The sequence below is a fragment of the Oncorhynchus keta genome, chromosome 26 (genome assembly GCF_023373465.1).
Source record: "Oncorhynchus keta strain PuntledgeMale-10-30-2019 chromosome 26, Oket_V2, whole genome shotgun sequence".
Lineage (NCBI taxonomy): Eukaryota > Metazoa > Chordata > Actinopteri > Salmoniformes > Salmonidae > Oncorhynchus > Oncorhynchus keta.
The window spans coordinates 24,253,231-24,273,435 of NC_068446.1; the positions used below are offsets into that span (position 1 = coordinate 24,253,231).

At 44.8% G+C, this 20,205-nt stretch overlaps 1 protein-coding gene across 1 annotated transcript in view; it reads left to right on the forward strand.

The window, feature by feature from the left end:
* LOC118359130 (epidermal growth factor receptor substrate 15-like) overlaps positions 1 to 20,205 on the forward strand; it is a 40,641-nt gene that overhangs the window by 7,437 nt on the left and 12,999 nt on the right. Inside the window, 13 exon segments of the mRNA XM_052480430.1 lie at positions 1,207 to 1,269; positions 1,510 to 1,635; positions 1,869 to 1,928; positions 2,411 to 2,540; positions 2,543 to 2,616; positions 2,714 to 2,859; positions 3,135 to 3,297; positions 4,072 to 4,154; positions 7,111 to 7,183; positions 9,203 to 9,364; positions 9,554 to 9,751; positions 15,560 to 15,883; positions 16,006 to 16,131. Coding sequence (XP_052336390.1) covers positions 1,207 to 1,269; positions 1,510 to 1,635; positions 1,869 to 1,928; positions 2,411 to 2,540; positions 2,543 to 2,616; positions 2,714 to 2,859; positions 3,135 to 3,297; positions 4,072 to 4,154; positions 7,111 to 7,183; positions 9,203 to 9,364; positions 9,554 to 9,751; positions 15,560 to 15,883; positions 16,006 to 16,131 — 1,728 coding nt within the window.

A 20,205-nucleotide genomic window follows, 5' to 3' on the forward strand; every position in this document is an offset into this window, starting at 1 on the left:
TTGAAATGTTCCATATGCACAAAAAGCTTATTTGTCAAATTCTGTGCACAAATCTGTTTACACCCCAGTTAGTGAGCATTTCTCCTTTTCCAAGATAATCCATCGACCTGACAGGTGTGGCATATCAAGAAACTGGTTAAACAGCATGATCATTACGACAGGTGAACCTTGTGCTGGGAACAAACATGAAAATGTATGCACTCACTACTGTAAGTCACTCTGGTTAGAGCATCTGCTAAATGACTAAAATGTAAAAATGCGACGATAATAGACCACTCTAAAATTTGCAGTTTTGTCACACAACACAATGCCACAGATGTCTCAAGTTTTGAGGGAGCGCAATTGGCATGCTGACTGCAGGAATGTCCACCAGAGCTGTTGCCAGAGAATTGAATGTTCATTTCCCTACCATAAGCCACCTCCAACATTGTTTAAGAGTATTTGGCACTATGTCCAACCAGCATCACCACCGCAGACCACATGTAACTATGCCAGCCCAGGACCTCCACATCTGACTTCTTCACCTATGGGATCGTCTGAGACCAGCCACCCGGACAGCTGATGAAACTGTGTGTTTGCACAACCAAAGAATTTATGCACAAACTGTCTCGGGGAATTATCCTTACTATAAAATGTGTTTGCTGTGATCAGGTCATGGGAATGTAAATGTAGTGTCTCTCGTTTAATAAACAAAATGAAACACAATTGATTGGTTTTGCATGGCATGTACCCTACAGGCTGACCAGACCAGTAACATAATTAAACTCAAAATATGCTATTTTATTATTTTGAAAATAAATGTTCGTAGTCTTAATGTTTCTTAAGACCTGCCTAAACACATTCCTAATGACGTTTGTGTGTGTTATATTATATTTAAAAAATCATTCAAGTGATTTATCAAAATAGACACCCACCCACATTGGCACAACCCTACTCTCACTCATCACCGGTGGCAGCATGTGCATGGGATGTATAAAAGGCTTATATAATGAGGCAAGAATGTTGTAAAAATCAGACTTTTGAAAGGGGATTATGTTAACATTGCCTGAATTTTTTTACACTATTGTTTTTTAAAATACACACATATATAAAAAAAAATCCTGTCTTCCCCCTTAAACAAATGTTTGGTTTAGAAGCTAATTTTATATGTTTATGTGCTTTGAGCTGAAAAGGGAACCTTTGTTGATGATGCAACTTTTTCCTCAGCAGGACACAAGCAGCCCACTTCTACTTAGGGGAGTGTCCATTGACAGCCCTTGGGTGGTCAAGGTGAGGGGAACTTGTCACTATTTCTTTAAATGTAGCCTGGTCATTTTGTCCTGATCTCTTTATAACGAAAGCAGAAGCAAAGCGCATCAATGGATGACACATTTTATTTGAATGTTTACTTCATTCAAATCCATTTTTCAAAGCCATGTAAGGGAGTTCTCAACTTTGCAAAATCCACCTGATTTAATTTTATCTGAAGTAGAAATTGCTTCAATCATGCACCTATGTCTGTCTTTCCAGACGGAAGAGAAGCTGAAATTTGATGCAGTCTTTGACAGCCTCTCCCCCGTTAGTGGCATGCTCTCTGGGGAGAAGGTCAAACCAGTGTTGCTGAACTCTAAACTTCCAGTGGATGTACTGGGAAGGGTAAGCAGCATAGCATATCTACAGGGCTCATAAAGAATTATTTTTGATGGCCGTCAGAGTAAATGCGTATGCCCAATTGCCCACTGGAGGGTGGTCTTGTGTTTTTAAACATAGCCGCTGCTATTTAAAGGCTTGACTGTGTTGTAATTTGTGACATAACATTGATCTGCTTTAAGTCTACGACTGGTCTATTTTTGACTTGCTGAATGGACTGAATTCCCTAAATGTTGCAGGTATGGGAACTGAGTGACCTAGACAGAGATGGTATGCTTGACCGAGATGAATTTGCTGTGGTAAGGAATAGATTTATCATTAAAGTGGAGATGAGGACATTCATGCAGAAGAAATGTAGCCTGTCACTAACAGCCAAATGATTATTTATTTTTTACTCTGCCCTTGAGCCCATTTTCCGGATAGCCTTCTCCAGCTTTTATTTATATTTCATCGATATTTGTTTGCACTAATGTACGCTTGGCTTCAAGGCATCCTTGCTTTCTATCAAGGATCATGTATCTCAAAATGGAGCACTTTTTGAATCAGGGTTTTGCTATATTTGAAGTTCTCCCATTTTAATGAACGCATGCACTTATGTAATGGCCAGATGCTTGCTGTCAAGTCTTTATTATGTTCAAGGAGGAAATGTGGACTCTGCTGTAGGTTTAGTGTGTGCTTCTCGAATAAAACAAGTTGTTTGTAAATATTGGACTTCCCCGATCTTATATTGAAATGACATGATAGGCAGATTTATAGCTGTGTGTCTGTTCTCCTTTATTAGGCCATGTACCTTGTCTACAGAGCTCTGGAGGGGGAGCCCGTGCCCATGTCTCTACCTGCTCCTCTAGTTCCCCCCTCCAAGAGGAAAAAGCCCCCCGTCTCTGTACCCCCAGTGATGCCCCTTATACCCTCGCCCCCTCCATCAAAGAGAGCCGCTCCTCCCTTTCAGGGTCCAAAACCCTGCCCTCCAAACCAGCCGTGACCCCAGTCACAGTGAGTATAGTATTCATCCCGGCATGAAAGTGGGGCGGCAAGACCTAATCCATATCTATATAGCCATCCTGTCCCCTGTGTCTCTTTTCAGTGGGCTGTATCTCCTCCAGACAAATCCAAGTATGACGAGGTGTTTGCAAAGACCGATCTTGACATGGATGGGCTGGTGTCTGGGCCTGAAGTCAGAGATATCTTCTTAAAGACTGGCTTGCCCTCTGCCACACTAGCACACATCTGGTATGATTCAGTGAACAATCTCTTAGATAACATGGGGTGCCTGGCTCTCTGCACTTGAATGTACTAATCAAACAAGGACATTGGTCATACAGGGCTGCTTTCTGGACGCAGAGTAAGCCAATTCTTGGACTAAAAAAAGTTTACTTTTTTTCCATTTAGTAGGACTAGGCTTAATGTGGGTCTGTGAAACCGGCCTGTAGTTTTAGTCAATATTATGCCCATTGCCGGAAGGGTAAATGGATCTGTTGTGTGATGTGGTAATCTGTGTTCCACAGGGAGCTCTGTGACATTGGGGACATGGGGAAGCTTACCAGGGAACAGTTTGCACTAGCGCTGCATCTAATTAACCAGAAACTGACCACCGGTGTGGACCCACCCCAGAACCTCTCTCCTGAAATGATCCCTCCCTCTGACAGACTGAGCCTAGCAACCAAGCAGGTAACACATTTCTATCATCCTGTACCATTTCATGCCCTCTTAGACATCCAATAATCACAACTGTGAATATCTTGTTTGAATCGTGTGTATTTCTCTATAAAAGGACTAGGAGTTGTGTGTTTTGCTGAATAGGCTACTTGATGGTGATGCAAATTTGAAAACGTCTATTTCCTGACGTTTTACTAATCGTTTCCTTCCCTTCTCCTGTGGTGTGTGGCTCTTTGTTTTCTAGCTTTGCTGCTGTGTGTCTCTCTGACCCCGTCTGTCTATGCTGTCTCTTTGCTTTCTTCCTCATGAGTCATGCATTGTACACAAGGTGGGCTCTCCCTCTAGCTGGGGACTCTCCTGAGTGTTAGCTTCACTGTGTCTCCCCCTTAGCTCCTGGCAGTGTCACCCACCCATGTACCCACCTCCTAATATTCCCTACCTACCCTTTTGTTTTTCTCCTAGTTTAATTAGTAATTTTAAGTGCCCTCCTTATCCATTTGTGTTTGCATGTAGATGTGCCTTCAGTGTTAATGCATTTCTTAAAAATCTCCCATCTTGTATGGGTCATTTTGGGATTCTTTCATGTTCGCTAAAATGGGTTTGATTTTTATGGCGACCTTAAATTATTAATTAGAGGCTCATATTTACGTTATTCAAGATTGTGTTTGCCGTTCCGTCGATTTAATGTTTAGACGTTGTGTATATGTTGTAGTGTACGTACAGTATGGTCAGTGACGCGTGTGAATGTAAACAAATCGTTTGCTTTGAATGATTTCTCCCCACCAGAGCAACGCAGCAAATCTGGCAGCAGACTTTTCTGCCATCAAGGAACTGGACTCACTCAGCAATGAGATTGTTGACCTACAAAGGTGAGTGTCAATCATCAGAGTTGCAGGGCTCTATGTTGACCAGGGCTCTGTCCACATGTGCGCCTAAGGTGAGAAATGTAGGTGTACACACAGAAATGTTGAAGCACAATGAAATATATTTGAGGTAATAAAGCTGGAATCCTACATTTTTTTTTCTAGGCCCACTGGTGCTCCTAAATCAAATTTGAGGTTGCACAGCAAAATATTTGGACTCATATTAGAGTCAAATGGTCTCTCTGTAGCGCACTAAGTTGTATTCGTCCATGTACCAAGTGTATTTGAGAAATGGGTTAGTTCCGGCTTTTTGTTTGGGATGAGGTTGGTAGCGTGTTGGAGTATATAACTACCCCTCTCGAAAGTAGAGCTCGCTTTGTCTCACCACATTGGACCATTTCAGGGAATATACACAGTACAGTTGTAATGGTGTCGGTGGAATCTTGTTTAAACACACACACACACACACACACACACACACACACACATGTTCCCGTTGAAGTGTGTCTTGCTGTTTGATGCCAGAGCACATGGAGGGAGCTGGGAGGCTGAATAAGGAAGGACAGGAGAGGAGGGAAGGAGCCTTTTAGCAGGGTATCCAGAGGTTCGCTCTCTGGCTCGTTCGGTTCGCTCTCTGGCTCGTTCGGTTCGCTCTCTGGCTCGTTCGGTTCGCTCTCTGGCTCGTTCGGTTCGCTCTCTGGCTCGTTCGGTTCGCTCTCTGGCTCGTTCGGTTCGCTCTCTGGCTCGTTCGGTTCGCTCTCTGGCTCGCCCGGTTCGCTCGCTTCGGCTCTCTGGCTCGGCTCGGTTCGCTCTCTGTTCGCTCTCTGGCTCGGTTCGGTTCGCTCTCTGGCTCGTTCGGTTCGCTCTCTGGCTCGGTTCGGTTCGCTCTCTGGCTCGGTTCGGTTCGCTCTCTGGCTCGGTTCGGTTCGCTCTCTGGCTCGGTTCGGTTCGCTCTCTGGCTCGGTTCTTCGCTCTCTCTGGCTCGGTTCGGTTCGCTCTCTGGCTCGGTTCGGTTCGCTCTCTGGCTCGTTCGCTCTCTGGCTCGTTCGCTCGTTCTTCGCTCTGGCTCGTTCGGTTCGCTCTCTGGCTTCGGTTGGCTCGTTCGGTCTGTTCGGTTCGCTCTCTGGCTCGGTTCGGTTCGCTATGCCTCGTTCGCTCGCTCGCTCGCTCTCTGGCTCGCCCGGTTCGCTATGCCTCGTCGCTCTCTGGCTCGCCCGGTTCGCTATGCCTAGTTCGTTCGCTCGCTCGCTCTCTGGCTCGCCCGGTTCGCTATGCCTCGTTCGTTCGCTCGCTCGCTCTCTGGCTCGCCCTGTTCGCTATGCCTCGTTCGTTCGCTCGCTCGCTCTCTGGCTCGCCCGGTTCGCTATGCCTCGTCTTCGTTCGCTCGCTCTCTGGCTCGCCCGGTTCGCTATGCCTCGTTCGCTCGCTCGCTCGCTCTCTGGCTCGCCCTGTTCGCTATGCCTCGTTCGTTCGTTCGCTCGCTCTCTGGCTCGCCCGGTTCGCTATGCCTCGTTCGCTCGCTCGCTCTGTCTGGCTGGCTCGCTCTGGCCCTTTTAACTAGGCAAGTCAGTTTAAAACAAGTTCTTATTTACAATGGTGGCTTTCCCCCTCTGTTTTGAATTGAGGATGTACAGACCATATTTTATCACTTGCTTACACATCACATATCTGCCCCACTACAGTCATAACAGCTACATCACAGGGGAAATGAATTTGTTGTTGTATAACTTCCCTTTTCTGGTTAGTAAAGAGTGAGAAAAGATGCCTGAAAGTAGTAGTCTTCATCAGTGTCTGGATAGCAGGTGTAAGTTTTGAACTTTATTATTAGGCTTTAGGCATCAGATTGAGGATAATGGACGGGAAGCTGCAAAGGTGTGTTTTTGGGGATTGCTGTAAGTCTCCATGACAAGGTACTGCTGTAAACCTGCGCTTACCTTTTGGAGGGGCTGTGGATGAAGCAATGTATTCTTCAGCTTAGAGCAGGAGGGTGAGGTGGTCTTTTGATTTAGACTTGCTGTCTGAAACGAGAATTCTGTAATTTTGGGCTGTTAAATTGGGAGAGCTGCTCCTAGGACCATGTAATGTCAACAGCTGTCATTTCTGGATACTTGCCAGCCAGGGCATCTAAATTATACAGTCAGTGAAGTCTGTACTCCTGACTCGCACGTCTCCTACCTCACTTCAGCTTCTCCCTGCGCTGGTTCTACTCTCTCTCTACATGCGTGGCTGTTGGTTGAAACGAAAGGCGGACAGGTTCATTCTTCCATGTTGATCAAAATAACATTATTCATTATATTTGATAATATGAACTGTGGAAATATGAATGGAAAAAGATAATTGGCATTTTTTCATTCAATTTAAATTAATTATTTTTTACATTCACTATTCATTCTATTGGCCAGCCTTTTGGCATATTTATGTTCCACTTTTCTAAATGAATGGCTTTGTTATTGTCATTTGATAAAGATCCAGGAGAAAGATTTGGACTTGGTAGGAGAGCTGATAACCGAGGCCCCGCCTACTGTGCAAATGTTTCCACTTATCCCTGTCTTCTGCTCCCTCTCCTCTTGTCATCTGACCAGGAAAGGGTTGGGAGGGGTGGATGGGAGGATGGACAGGGAAATGAACAATGGGAGGTATAGAGCTTCATCCCTCCCTTCTCTTTGCTGAATCACTGACACTTCCTCCAGGCAGCCACACACAGTCCTACCCCTCTCTCTCGCCTCTCATCTGCCAGAACACACGACACACACGCACAGACCCCCTCAAGGCAGTTGTTGCAGGCGTTGGTTGGTCGTTCGGTCGGTGTGGTCTGCTACAGTAGGATCAGGATGGTGGTGCAGGGAGTGGAGCTGTCGGCTGGGCAAGATTGTAGAGGTGGTGGTGGGGTGGTAGCCTGGCTGGGGGTGCCCTCGGTCTCCACGGTGATTAAATACTCATGTCTGCTGTGCTGGTCTTCCAGGGAGAAGAGCAATGTGGAACAGGAAATTAAAGAGCAGGAGAAGAGCATCAGAGAAAGGACCAGTGAAGTCCAGGTACAGTGAACGTGCTGCCTGCATGCCTCCCCTGAGCTCTCTCACTGCCCTTATTGTTTCACTTCATTTCATCCACTTGATGACTCTCTGTACATTTTGATTTTCTACTGGTTTTATAAATACATTTTCTCATGTCAAATCAGTCTACTGTTCAGCTGCTCTTGTTGGATTTGTTCGAGGTAGCCCCTTGAGTCTGTTAGGCTATGAAGTTATGGCTGAGCAGCAGAGAAACCAAACATACCCTCCCTGTATGAGTCAGAGCCGCCTCTATAGTGCACCATGATGATATTTTGATGTTGACGATCTCGCGAACTGAACTGTAGCCTCACGCTGTTTAGTTCTTACTTCAGTGATACATTTTGACAGTTACCTCTTTTAATATCAAGCATATGAACTGATTTATTAATATAACCTATTTGGAGGACGTACGTACATTATTTACCATTCATTTATATATGGCACAAAATAATCTGAAACAGCAAATGCATCCAACAAGTTTGTGGAATCACAAGCTTGATGTAATTATTGCGTGCTAGGAATATCAGACCAAATGCTGAACCTTTTGACTTAATTATACCTAATAAGTGAAAAATCTGTCCATGTGCCCTTGAGCAAGGCACTTAACCCTAATTGCTCCTGAAAATCACTCTGGATAATTGCATCTGCGAAATGACAAATTGAAATTTGCCCCAATATGGGGGGACTATGAATAAAAAGTGCTGTAATTTCTAAATAATTCACCCGCTATGGATGACAATGCTCTCAAATTGAAGCTGACAGTCTTTCCTTTAACCTCCATAGTCATTGTATCATTTCAAGAAATGTCACTGTCCCTATACTTTGAGCTCACTGTATGTTAAATTAATGTTATTTCATGGATTTTTAGGAAAATTTCAAGTGTTCTTGAATAAGCAAATGCCATAGTAGAGGGGTATCAGCTGTAAGCCCGATGCCAGTGTGCGACTATAATCTTGTCTTTATAATCTTCTCTGTCAGGTTTAATTATCCCATCCTCTCAGGTCCTGTTCACTATTGACCCACTCTCTCTGGGAGGACTAAATTTAACATTTAACACTTGTACACCTTTTATATTGCCACTTCTCGGCCGCACTATATAGGAATATGGCAATATTACCCTGCGTTGAACATGAGTTATTTTCTACTTTGTATTTGTGATTGGCTGCTCTTCCTCTGGTATTGTACATCAATGGCGTGAAAGGCTGTCATTAGACCGACAGCACTGTTTCCTTACCCCAGGGTTCCCCTCAGCAATGCCCAGTCACTGCCAATTAGCCATTATCAATATATTAATAATTGGAAAACTAGTGTTTTTCAATAGGTATATGAGCAACTGAGATTGGATTATGCAGTCAAAATGAAGGCCAATGAGTAGTAATCTAACTATTTAACATTTGCACAGTGATCGGGAGTAATTCTCCCTGCAGTAAATCAGTAATGTAATTGCTGAATATCAAGTATTCTAAGCAAATAGGGATCAATAAACTGTTTGCTTTTTAATCTTTGGTAGTTGTAGCACTCGCACTTGAATGATTAGGGGATGAGGGCAGGAGTGCCTCGCCTCTGAGTTGGTCTGATAAATGGCTTCTATTTTGGGCTGTGACTGCCTGGCTGCTTCAAACGGACAGAGCTTAGAGTTGCTCCTCTGAAGGAACGGATGAAGACGTTCATCCCTCTGAGCCTGTGCTGAGTAGTGGCTGATTACAGTTTATACCACACCTTCCTACACACACTTCCTCGATAAACATCATCATGTAGGCATAAACACTACGTCAATGTGTAATGGTACTGTGGGGAAGCTCACATTTGATTTTGTTCTGCTGCAGTGGAGCACCTCAAGGCTGAGCTAACTTTGTAATCTTTCATTATATTCTGGCAGTCAATGGATTGATTGAGTCCTTTCTTTAGTGTACTCAGCCAAACGCTGCTCCTGCATAGGTGATTCTGCTCCTTTTCTCACATCTTTCTCTGGATGCTGTGACTTATCCCTGCCCTCATCAGGACCTGCAGAATCAGGTGCAGAAGGAAAGCGGCGAGCTGCAGCGGCTGCAGTCTCAGCGCCAGGAGGTCCAGGATACTCTGGAGGAGTTGGACCAGCAGAAGACCACTCTGGAGGAGCAGCTTCGTCACATCTGCCAGCAGTGCAGCCATGAGAACCAGCTGGTGAGACTACAGAACCTATCAACCAACCACCATCTCCCACAGCGCCTGGATCACCTTCAGAGAGGATCTAGTCAATAGCAACTACATATGATGGTCAAATGTACATCTAGTCACACTCCACCATTTTGTTTGAATTATTTTCTCACATCTTGCTTCACTTTCTGTGGTTGGTGGGTGTGTGTGTGTTAGATCTTGTCACTAGAGGCGGAACACACGGCGCAGGAGCAGAGGATAGAGGAGTACGAGGAGCAGCTGGTGCAGGCCAGAGAGGAGCTGCTGCGACTGCAGGAGGAGAGCCAACAGCTGGAAGAGAAGGTGCAGGCAGCGCGGGAGCAGTTCACCCCCTTGCAGGAATCTGTCAAGGACTCCTTCTCTCAGGTATCTCAGGTGAGTCTACTATGACTCACCACCGTTAGTTACTATTACGGTGGTGGCAAAGATTGTAAATGGAGAGAACAAAATATGATTGACGAGAGAGAATGTATCAAATAAAAGTTTGTCACGTGCGCCGAATACAACGGGTGTAGGGCTCCAACCAATAGTGTGGGGAAAAAAAGGTGTGTAAGTAAAGAAATTAAACGGTAGTAAAAAGACATTTGAAAATAAAAATAACATAAAAAAATAAATATAACACAAAAATAACGGTAGTAGGATGACGTGCGATTTATTGGTGAGTGAATGTTTAGGTTTTATAAATTACATGTCATCTTTACCAAGCAATCTATGTCATCAATCATGTTTTGTTCTCTCCAACCTGTGTGTGTCTCTATCATTACCAGTCAAACGTTTTTTACTACTTTCTACGTTGTAGAATAATAGTGAAGACATCAGAACTATGGAATCATGTAGTCACCAAAAAAGTGTTTAACAAATCAAAATATATTTGAGATTCTTCAAAGTAGCCACCCTTTTCCTTGATGACAGCTTTGCACACTCTTGGCATTTTCTCAACCAGTTTTTTCCTGGAATGCTTTTCCAAGAGTCATGAAGGAGTTCCCACATATATGCTTAGCAATTGTTGGCTTCTTTTCCTTCACTCTGTGATCCGACTCATTCCAAACTATCTCAATTGGGTTGAGGTTGTCGTGGAAATATTTGGTCAATCATATTTCATAAATACCGGAGCATGTGAGTTCAAATAGACTTTTTAATACTTCATAATAAAAGCCGAGCTGCATCATGAATACAACTGCCTTCCAATCTTGGTACAAACTACTTATACATTTGTCCTCCTTACGTCATACTCAGATGTAAGATGGCCGCCTCGCTTCGCGTTCCTAGGAAACTATGCAGTTTTTTGTTTTTTTTACGTGTTATTTCTTACATTAGTACCCCAGGTCATCTTAGGTTTCATTACATACAGTCGAGAAGAACTACTGAATATAAGATCAGCGTCAACTCACCATCAGTACGACCAAGAATATGTTTTCCGCGACGCGGATCCTGTGTTGTGCCTTACAAACAGGACAACGGAATGGATCGCTTGCAGCGACCCAAGGAAACGACTACGAAAAGAGGGAAACGCGGCGGTGTTCTGGTCAGACTCCGAAAAGGGCACATCGCGCACCACTTCCCAGTATTCTTCTTGCCAATGTCCAGTCTCTCGACAACAAGGTTGATGAAATCCGAGCAAGGGTAGCATTCCAGAGGGACATCAGAGACTGTAACGTTCTTTGCTTTACGGAAACATGGCTTACTGGGAAGACGCTATCCATGGCGGTGCAGCCAACGGGTTTCTCCACGCATCGCGCGGACAGAAACAAACATCTCTCTGGTAAGAAGAGTGGCGGGGGCGTATGCCTCATGACTAACGGGACATGGTGTGATGAAGGAAACATACAGGAACTCAAATCCTTCTGTTCACCTGATTTAGAATTCCTCACAATCAAATGTAGACCGCATTATCTTCCAAGAGAATTCACTTCGATTATAATCACAGCCGTATATATCCCCCAAGCAGACACATCGATGGCTCTGAACGAACTTTATTTAACTCTTTGCAAACTGGAAAACATTTATCCGGAGGCTGCATTCATTGTAGCTGGGGATTTTAACAAAGCCAATCTGAAAACAAGACTCCCTAAATTTTATCAGCATATCGATTGCGCAACCAGGGGTGGTAAAACCTTGGATCATTGTTACTCTAACTTCCGCGACGCATATAAGGCCCTGCCCCCGCCCCCTTTCGGAAAAGCTGACCACGACTCCATTTTGCTGATCCCTGCCTACAGGCAGAAATTAAAACAAGAGGCTCCCACGCTGAGGTCTGTCCAACGCTGGTCAGACCAAGCTGACTCTACACTCCAAGACTGCTTCCATCACGTGGACTGGGACATGTTTCGTATTGCGTCAGATGGGAATATTGACGAATACGCTGATTCGGTGTGCGAGTTCATTAGAACGTGCGTCGAAGATGTCGTTCCCATAGCAACGATAAAAACATTCCCTAACCAGAAACCGTGGATTGATGGCAGCATTCGCGTGAAACTGAAAGCGCGAACCACTGCTTTTAATCAGGGCAAGGTGTCTGGCAACATGACTGAATACAAACAGTGCAGCTATTACCTCCGCAAGGCTATTAAACAAGCTAAGCGTCAGTACAGAGACAAAGTGGAATCTCAATTCAACGAATCAGACACAAGAGGCATGTGGCAGGGTCTACAGTCAATCACGGACTACAAGATGAAATCCAGCCCAGTCACGGACCAGGATGTCTTGCTCCCAGGCAGACTAAATAACTTTTTGCCCGCTTTGAGGACAATACAGTGCCACTGACACGGCCTGCAACGGAAACATGCGGTCTCTCCTTCACTGCAGCCGAGGTGAGTAAGACATTTAAACGTGTTAACCCTCGCAAGGCTGCAGGCCCAGACGGCATCCCCAGCCGCGCCCTCAGAGCATGCGCAGACCAGCTGGCCGGTGTGTTTACGGACATATTCAATCAATCCCTATACCAGTCTGCTGTTCCCACATGCTTCAAGAGGGCCACCATTGTTCCTGTTCCCAAGAAAGCTAAGGTAACTGAGCTAAACGACTACCGCCCCGTAGCACTCACTTCCGTCATCATGAAGTGCTTTGAGAGACTAGTCAAGGACCATATCACCTCCACCCTACCTGACACCCTAGACCCACTCCAATTTGCTTACCGCCCAAATAGGTCCACAGACGATGCAATCTCAACCACACTGCACACTGCCCTAACCCACCTGGACAAGAGGAATACCTATGTGAGAATGCTGTTCATCGACTACAGCTCGGCATTCAACACCATAGTACCCTCCAAGCTCGTCATCAAGCTCGAGACCCTGGGTCTCGACCCCGCCCCTGTGCAACTGGGTACTGGACTTCCTGACGGGCCGCCCCCAGGTGGTGAGGGTAGGCAACAACATCTCCTCCCCGCTGATCCTCAACACGGGGCCCCACAAGGGTGCGTTCTGAGCCCTCTCCTGTACTCCCTGTTCACCCACGACTGCGTGGCCACGCACGCCTCCAACTCAATCATCAAGTTTGCGGACGACACAACAGTGGTAGGCTTGATTACCAACAACGACGAGACGGCCTACAGGGAGGAGGTGAGGGCCCTCGGAGTGTGGTGTCAGGAAAATAACCTCACACTCAATGTCAACAAAACTAAGGAGATGATTGTGGACTTCAGGAAACAGCAGAGGAACACCCCCTATCCACATCGATGGAACAGTAGTGGAGAGGGTAGCTAGTTTTAAGTTCCTCGGCATACACATCACAGACAAACTGAATTGGTCCACTCACACTGACAGCGTCGTGAAGAAGGCGCAGCAGCGCCTATTCAACCTCAGGAGGCTGAAGAAATTCGGCTTGTCACCAAAAGCACTCACAAACTTCTACAGATGCACAATCGAGAGCATCCTGGCGGGCTGTATCACCGCCTGGTACGGCAACTGCTCCGCCCTCAACCGTAAGGCTCTCCAGAGGGTAGTGAGGACTGCACAACGCATCACCGGGGGCAAACTACCTGCCCTCCAGGACACCTACACCACCCGTTGTTACAGGAAGGCCATAAAGATCATCAAGGACATCAACCACCCGAACCACTGCCTGTTCACCCCGCTATCATCCAGAAGGCGAGGTCAGTACAGGTGCATCAAAGCTGGGACCGAGAGACTGAAAAACAGCTTCTATCTCAAGGCCATCAGACTGTTAAACAGCCACCACTAACAGTGAGTGGCTGCTGCCAACACACTGTCATTGACACTGACCCAACTCCAGCCATTTTAATAATGGGAATTGATGGGAATTATGTAAATATATCACTAGCCACTTTAAACAATGCTACCTTATATAATGTTACTTACCCTACATTATTCATCTCATATGCATATGTATATACTGTACTCTACATCATCGACTGCATCCTTATGTAACACATGTATCACTAGCCACTTTAACTATGCCACTTTGTTTACTTTGTCTACACACTCATCTCATATGTATATACTGTACTCGATACCATCTACTGTATGCTGCTCTGTACCATCACTCATTCATATATCCTTATGTACATGTTCCTTATCCCCTTACACTGTGTATAAGACAGTAGTTTTGGAATTGTTAGTTAGATTACTTGTTGGTTATCACTGCATTGTCGGAACTAGAAGCACAAGCATTTCGCTACACTCGCATTTAACATCTGCTAACCATGTGTATGTGACAAATAAAATTTGATTTGATTTGAACTCCTCTTAATGACTTATCACCTCTGGCATTTAGCCACCGTTATCATATTAGGACATGCAACCTGTAGAGTCACAAATAGTTTCATGCATGTAGGACCATAGCAACAGACCATGGCACTCTACAGGATTAACCAATACATGAAATCGAGCTGACTCCATTGAAAGATGAACCCCTGTTCTGGAAAAAAACCCAAGAGGTGTAACCATAGTTGGCCATAACAGTTACAAGAATAACCATGTGCATGTCTAATGGTGTCCAATGACCTAGAGCACATAGAGTGCAGTAGTTTTGCTGGCTCCTTCTGAAATAAATAATTGCCACATATGTACTGAAAAATTCACAATAAGGTCGGGTGATTGTAGAGGCCAGGTCATCTGATGCAGCACTCCATCACTCTCCTTCTATGTCAAATTACCCTTAGACAGACTGGAGGTGTGTTTTGCGTCATTGTCCTGTTGAAAAACAAATGATAGTCCCACTAAGCAGAAACCAGATGGAATGGCGTATCGCTGCAGAATGCTGTGGTAGCCATGCTGGTTAAGTGCGCTTTGAATTCCAAATAAATCATGACAGTGTCACCAGCAAAGCACCATCACACCTCCATACTTCACAGTGGGAACCACACATGGTCATCCGTTCACCTACTCTGCATCTAATCAGACCAAAGGACAGATTTCCACCAGTCTAATGTTCATTGCTCGTGTTTCTTGGCCCAAGCAAGTCTCTTTTTCTTATTGGTGTCCATTTACAGTGGTTTCTTTGCAGCAATTTGACCATGAAGGCCTGTTTCATGCAGTCTCTCCTCTGAACAGTTGATGTTGAGATGTCTGTTACTTGAACTCTGAAGCATTTATTTGGGCTGCGTGGGTCTTCCTTTCCTGTGGCGGTCCTCATGAGAGCCAGTTTCATCATAGCGCTTGATGGTTTTTGCGACTGCACTTGAAATTTTCCCGCATTAGCTGATGTCTTAAAGTAATGGTGGACGATTGTTTGTCTTTGCTTATTTGACCTGGTCTTACCATAATATGGACTTGGTCTTTTACCAAATAGAGCACTCTTCTGTATACCACCCCTTCCTTCTCACCACAACTGATTGGCTCAAATGCATTAGGAAGGAGAAGACATTCCACAAATGAACTTTTAACAAGGCACACCTGTTAATTGAAATGCATTCCAGGTGACTACCTCATGAAGCTGGTTGAGAGGGAAAGTGTGGCTACTTTGAAGAATCTGAAATGTAAAATATATTTTGATCTGAACTTATTTTGTTTACTACATGATTCTCTATGTGTGTTATTTCATAGTTTTGATGTCTTCACTATTATTATACAATGAAAACAATAGTCAAAAGAAAAGAAAAACCATTGAATGAGTAGGTGTCAACATTTGACTGGTACTGTGTGTATCTATATCCATCACTCTGCGCTCTCTCTCTCTCCCTTATCCCTGTGCTCTCTGTACCTCTGTTTGTATGGAGGGCAGGTGCACCAGAAGCAAAGTGATCTACAGATTGAGGAGGGGATGGTCACGGCCCAGCTCAGCTGTAAGAATTCCTTAGAGGAGGATCCAGTGCTGGTGAATGGATCAGCGAAGGAGCAGCATCAGGAAGACCAGCCTGAGGAGCTGAGAGTAGAGCCTCCAGCCAGCCAGCCACAGATGGAGCCTGCTGAACCGATGGAAGAAGTAGATGAGGAGGATCGGCCTAAGACCCCAGAGGAACCAGAGCCCAAGTCTGATGCCTTCGAAGACCTCTATAACAGCCTATCTTCCACTGTCTGGCCAGTACCACAGGACAACCTTGTGAAGGCAATATATTGTACTATGAAATATCTGGGTCATTTATTATTTGTTCATAAGTCTGAGTGCTAGTTGTGCGTGTTATGCCACCATGGTGTCTGAAGTTGCTATTTTTCCTTCTCTTTTCTCAGGAGCACATTAGTCCCATTGCTTTCACCCTTCAGGAGCACAGCAGTCCTACTGCTGAAGTTGAATCAGAGGTCAAAGATATAGAAAAAGAAGATGAGGAGTCGTCGTTTAAAGCGAGCACTCCCAAGGTACAATCTGGTCCAATATGGCCGCTTCATCTTTAGCCATGGGATTCCCCCCTGGAATCCAGATCTGGGTTCCGGTCATTTATTTCAATATTTTCTATGAATGAGTATTTTTAAATAATGTGGCCCTATTCAGCTACTTCTATGAGAAGTTTTAAAAACATTTTCCTATAAATTGCCTACTCTTTGATAGTATTGGCATTATTTAAAATACCAAACTGACCAAGTTCAAATGCATGGGAGTATTTTATTATTTTGTAAATATTTTCCAAATGCATTTCCAAAAACAATTTAAACATTCAACTACTTGTCTTTAAAGAGGAAATACTTTGCTTTCGGAAAGTATTTATACCCCTTGACATTTTCAAAAGTTTTAGGTTACAGCCTTATTCTAAAATGGATTTTAATTGTTTTTTTCCCTCATCAATCGACACACAATACCCCATAATGGGAAAGCAAAAACAGGATTTTAGGGATGTTTGCTAATTTATAAAAAATGTACTTGAATATCACATTTACATAAGTACTCAGACCCTTTACTCAGTACTTTGTTGCAGCACCTTTGACCGCAATTACAGCCTCAAGTCGACGCTACAAGCTTGGCACACCTGATCGTTTCAAGCTCTGTCATGTTGGATGGGGAGCATTGCTGCACAGCTATTTTCAGGTCTCTCCAGAGAGCCTGTTGGAAAAGCATTCCAAGTGATCTTCTGTATACCACACCTACCTTGTCACAACACAACTGATTGGCTCAAATACGTTAAGAAGGAAAGACATTCCACAAAATAACTTTTAACAAGGCACATCTGTTAATTGAGGTACATTCCACGTGACTACCTCATGAAGCTGGTTGAGAGAATGACAAGTGTGCCAAGCTGTCAACAAGCTGTCATCAAAATATATATTGATTTGTTTCACACTTTTTTGGTTACTGGCTTCGCTATTATTCTACAATGTAGAAAATAGTAAAAATACAATTTTAACCTGAATGAGTAGGTGTCAACTTTTGACTGGTACTGTTGTGACGGCCCTGAATTTTTCTGAACCGTCTCAGTGCAGCTCCTTCCAATAGGGCGCTTTCCCTTTAATTCCCAATTAAATAGCCAGCATCAGCTGCGCGACAGGGGGTTGTGATGGAGACGTGCATGAGGATGTGTTCAACCCTCAGTTCCGAAGCTTCTCTATTCCGTTTGTTTTGTTGGCGTTAAACGTGTGTTTTGTAGCCTAAGAGAGTTTACCCAGGATCGGATCCACTCTTTGCGTCCCTGGACTACACCTCTCCGTTCTTCGTGGCCTTTCTCCGCGGGAGATCTATTGGCGGATTGGATTGTCTGACTGACCGACTGACTACCACCTTTTTGTATACGGTATTTCATTTGTTTGGATGTGATGTATACTGTGATTTGTGTAGTTAGTGGTAGTTGAGGACTTAATTAAGAGTTGATCCGCTTTAAGGTTCTGTGGTAAAGTAATTGTTATATTGATTGTATGTTTAATACTGGGTTTACGCTACACGGAACGAACGGACAAACATCGCGTGACAAAAGTCACTTGAGTTCACTGAACTCCTTTACCGGGCAGGACTCTTTTTAGGCCCGAGGTACAGGACATTTCTGGAGGAACCAGAACTCATTGTGATATTATTATATATGTGTGTAATCATTGTTGTTGCTAATACAACCCACGCAACAGAATATAATTGTTTTGAAGTTCTTTTCAATGTTTTAAGGGTTTATGAAAAGTTTATTTCCATCCTGACTTTTACATACGTCCTTTGTATTGGTGTAGACTTGACGGACCAGATGGGACTCATTCCCACCCAAACTAAAAGGAGAAACTAATGTTTTCTCTGGTAGGCACAACCTACCTGGCACCCCTATAAATAATAACCTCAAGTCAAAACCGTTACATAAAAATGGCACCCCAGATGGGACAGCTCAACATTGAGAACTAACCAAAGCAAATATTTTGTGTGGAATTAAAACAATGGATTCACCCCAAGATAATGTGCTCATCCATGTCATACCTGTCAATGGGAATACACAGGGCCATTCTGACCATCAAGCTGACAATACAAATCATAATGTGAATGGAGATAATGGAGTTGATTTGGGCCAGAGCCCTGGGAATCTGAATGCTCGGCCTGAGCCACAGGCCACAGGAGGTCTAACCAGTTACTCACTTATTGACATGGATCTGTGTGGAAGTACTGAGCTAGTCCTCCCTCTGACACCCAACCTTCCTCCATTGTCTGGTTTATCTCCAGAGGTTGTAGTCTTACAACTTCAAGGTGACATCCTTGATATTCGTCAGACTCAACAACATCTCCAAACTCTTATCCACCATAAATTCAAATGTCTGAGGGAAGAGCAACAACAGAGTGCCATGGAATTCAGAAACTCACTGAGCACTCTAACCCACACGCTGACAGAGCTCAGTGAGAGTGGAAGACGGGAAATGACTGGTGCCATGGACAGGCAGTTTGACTACCAACGAAACCAACTCACTGCCACTCTCCAATGGCGCCTGCAACATCACCACACTGAGGTCCTCAAGGACGTTAATTCTGTTTTTTCTCCCATGGTTAACACTGTAGACCACTTGCAGACAGAGCTCTCTAATTGTGTTAAAATGTTGGATGACGTGTCTGTGGACATGGCCTCCATTAGGCACAACTCCTTACACAGAGTTTCCCTGGTGTCCACTTCAGTTCAGACCACTGAGGGCCAAGCTGGCACCTCTGAACAGCCAAGACCAGGCCATGCTGCAGCCACCCCTTGCAGGATGCAATCCACCATGCATCCTGGTGTTCATTTTCATTGTCCGATAACGCCCTCCCCTCTACTTCCTCAATCCCTCCTAGCTCGTTTGTTCATGGTGATTTGAGTAGACGTCATGTGGGGGCGATGCCCATTAAATTGCAATTTCCCACCTTTGGGAAAAAAGATGACAGTCCTGATCCGCTAATGTATCTAGAAAGATGTCGTGACTTTCTTGCCCTCAATCCCCTGGCTGACGAAGAACTCCTTGCCACATTGAGGAATGTGTTGCATGGAACAGCTCGAGACTGGTGGGATGTGGCACGTCTCACCACTACCTCCTGGGCTGACTTTGAGGCCAAGTTTTCCTCTGCATTTCTATCTGAGGACTACACAGATGAATTGGCAGACAGAGTCAGAAATCGAGTACAAGGAGAGAAAGAGAGTATCCGTGACTTTGCATACGGTTACCACTCCCTGTGCAGAAGGTGGAAACCTGGCATTGAGGAGGAAGAGGTCATTAAGTTGATCTTGAAGAACATCAACCCACTACTAGCCAGTCAACTCCGAGAACGAGTCACCACTGTCGATGGACTGGTTCGCTTGGGACAGCAGTTTGAGAAGGACAGAGAATGCCAACAGCAATATGACCAGAGAAAGAAACAGACACCCAAACAGTTACCCAAGACAGACCATCAACAACAGCCAGAGTCTCCAGCCAAGACCCCTCTCATGTTTTGTTGGAGATGTAGCCAAAAGGGACATTCTTCAGCTACATGTCCAAGACCGTATCAAGTAAACCCTTCCAGAAACCACAAATCACAACAGGCCAACACACCTAACTCTCTTCGCAGCAATGACCATCCTTCTCTGGGTGCTTTAACCAGAGCTGAAACCCCAAGAGTCACTGCCTACGCCCCCATCGACATCCCCTTCCTTTCAGTTAATACCGCACCAACTGGTGTTACCCTGTCCATAGGCCCATGGACAGGAAGAGCCATCTTGGATACCGGGTCATCCTACACACTGCTCAATGAGAAACTGTGGAAGGAGGTTAACGGTCCACAATACAACTTGAAGCCGTGGACAGAAGGTCCACTCTATCTGGCTGATGGTGAGGCTAGACGACCCCTTGGATGGAGTGAGGTAGAGTTCCGCCTGTGTAACCGCTCCTATATGATTCCTTCTGTTATCCTACAAACCAGGAACCTTGCTTTTCCTGTCGTGTTGGGAATTGATTTCATGTACTTCAGTGGTGTCCAGATTGATATCGCACACAATTGCTACTGGTTTCCATACAATCCGAGCAAGAAGCATT